Below are 2,137 nucleotides of genomic sequence, written 5' to 3'. Positions count from 1 at the left end.
CCAGCCAGCCACCAACCCACCCACACATCCACCTCCCCTCCACCTGTCCCCCTCCACCTCCCCAGGACAGACCCAGTGAGGCCACGGCAGAGCCTCACCAGTCGTTCTCCTGCTCAAAGTAGCAGATGGAGATGAGCCTGGAGCCGCTGCCCACGGCGAACTTGTTCTCCTTGGGGGACCACTTGACGCAGCGGGCGGCCCGGTTGATCCTCAGGATGACCAGGGTGGGTTTCCAGACGTTGCCCTTCAGGGTCCAGACGTAGGCGTTGCGGTCGGTCCCACACGTCACCAGCCGGTTGCTCTCGGGGGCCCAGTCGATGCCTGGAAGGCAGATGGTGGCCCAGGGAGCCATGGGCATGGGGACAGGTGGCTTGGGGCTGGAGGCCATTTGAAGGCAGAGCTGTTCTGGGTGGTCTGTGCTTTGGAGACCCTCTTTGCCCTGCTCCCACAGCCATCCCAAATCATCCCATCCCAAAGCATTCTGTCCCAACCCATCCCATCCACCTCATATTTCCCCACCCCATCTGTCTCCATGTCTCCCATCCCATCCATCTGTCCTGGTTCCGTGTAAAAAGGGGTTCAGGGCAGGACCCACATGGAACAGAACTATGTACTCGCCTCCCCCCCTGAGAGAGAGACACTTCGGAAAAAAAATGAAGTATATTGTTTAACAAGGAACAGAAATGGAAAAAGGGAGATAAGGAAAATAATATATACAAAGATTAGGGGAAAAATACAAAAAATAAAATATACAAAACCCTCAGAAATGGTTCCAGGGTCCCACGGAGTGAAAGGAGAACTTCCCTCTCTGAGCTCCAAGGCAGGAGTGAAATTAGAACCCACTTCTTGCCTCTTATCAGAGTGTGTGGGAAGGGGAGGGAATACAATGGTTTCAGGAAGGGGAGAGAATACAAGGGTTCCCCCCCCCCCGGGGTCCTCCCAGTTGCTGGAAGGTCACGCCCCCATTCCAAGCCTCAAACCACAACACCATCTCACCCCTGGGTGCCTTCTGACATCCTAGATCAAGGCCAGGAGAGGCAGAAAAAAGCTCCTCCCTCTCCTCTACCCTCTGCACAACTCCCATCCAGGAGCTGCCAGTGCCACTGACCAGGGCCCGGACCAGCTCTGGGGCAGGGCCACCAGCCATCCATGTGTGTCCCCATCCCCTCCACCAGCTGGGACTCACCTGTCACCTGCCCGTTGTGCTCCTTCAGCTCGTGGACTTTGCTCCACTTGGCCCCATCCTTGCGGTAGATGTGGACCTCGTGGTTGTTGGGGCAGAGGGCGATCTCTGTGGGGTGAGAGCAGCCAGGACAAAGCCCTCGCCTGGGTCATGGGCTCTGCTGGCTGCGGGGTGGAACCAGGCCAGCCAGCATCAACCCACCCTTCCTGTGCTCCAGGCTCGGCGGGGCCTGGTGGGACCCTGCTGAGCGCCATCTGCACGGTGAGGTGCCACCAAGGCCCCCAGGCCCAAAGCAGGACCTGCTCCTGCAAACCCTCCCTATAGGGAAGGGAGAACCTCCCCTAGACCCGGCAGCCCAGTGTCCTCCTTTCCTCAGCACGTGATCCCGTGGGGCTCATGGGATGGGATGGGAAGGGATGGGATGGGATGGGATGGGAAGGGATGGGATGGGATGGGACAGGACGGCTGCGAGTGCCCAGCTCCCACCCTGCCCGTGGCATCCTGGCACGCCGGCCGTGGCAGAGAAAGCCCTTTTTGTCCTCTCCAGGTCAGGAAATGCCACTGGCCGTGACTCACCCGGCTCCTCTCTGCTCTCTGTGCTTCACCCACCCCTTCCCACGCTGCAGGGCTGGAAGCCCCTGCACTGTCACCCCCCATGCTGGCAGCCCCTGTGCCAGGCTCTGCTCTGGCTGTGGCACCAGGAGCATGCAGGGGACACATCCTGCCCCAGCCCCAAAATCTGCCCCTGCCAGGACCTGCTCCCCACGCCCCGCGCCGCCCCAGCTCTGCCCTGGCTGGGGGCATTGCCCACTGTGTTCAGCACTTCGGGCTGTCCCTGTGGGTTTGGGTTTGGGGTGCCCAGGGCATACTTACGGGTCCGGTCCTTGTTCCAGGCGTGGCAGGTGATGGGCTCCAGCAGGAAGCTGTGGTAGGCCATGGCTTGCGGGCTGGGGA

At 60.6% G+C, this 2,137-nt stretch overlaps 1 protein-coding gene across 1 annotated transcript; it reads right to left on the bottom strand.

Moving 5' to 3' along the window:
• Positions 1–98: 98 nt before the first annotated feature.
• On the bottom strand, positions 99–2,128 carry LOC103779562 (actin-related protein 2/3 complex subunit 1B; the record flags this gene model as incomplete). Its single annotated transcript, XM_008947197.1, has 3 exons — positions 2,057–2,128; positions 1,187–1,291; positions 99–321 (listed from the first exon to the last, which is right to left on the bottom strand). Coding segments are annotated over exons 1-3 (392 nt in total), but the record flags the coding sequence as incomplete, so codon positions are not given.
• Between the last annotated feature and the right edge of the window lie 9 nt (positions 2,129–2,137).

This window comes from Merops nubicus, unplaced genomic scaffold, assembly GCF_000691845.1.
Source record: "Merops nubicus isolate BGI_N331 unplaced genomic scaffold, ASM69184v1 scaffold27530, whole genome shotgun sequence".
Classification (NCBI taxonomy): domain Eukaryota; kingdom Metazoa; phylum Chordata; class Aves; order Coraciiformes; family Meropidae; genus Merops; species Merops nubicus.
The sequence above is the reverse complement of the archived record's forward strand: the minus strand, read 5'-3'. Positions and strand labels throughout refer to the sequence as shown.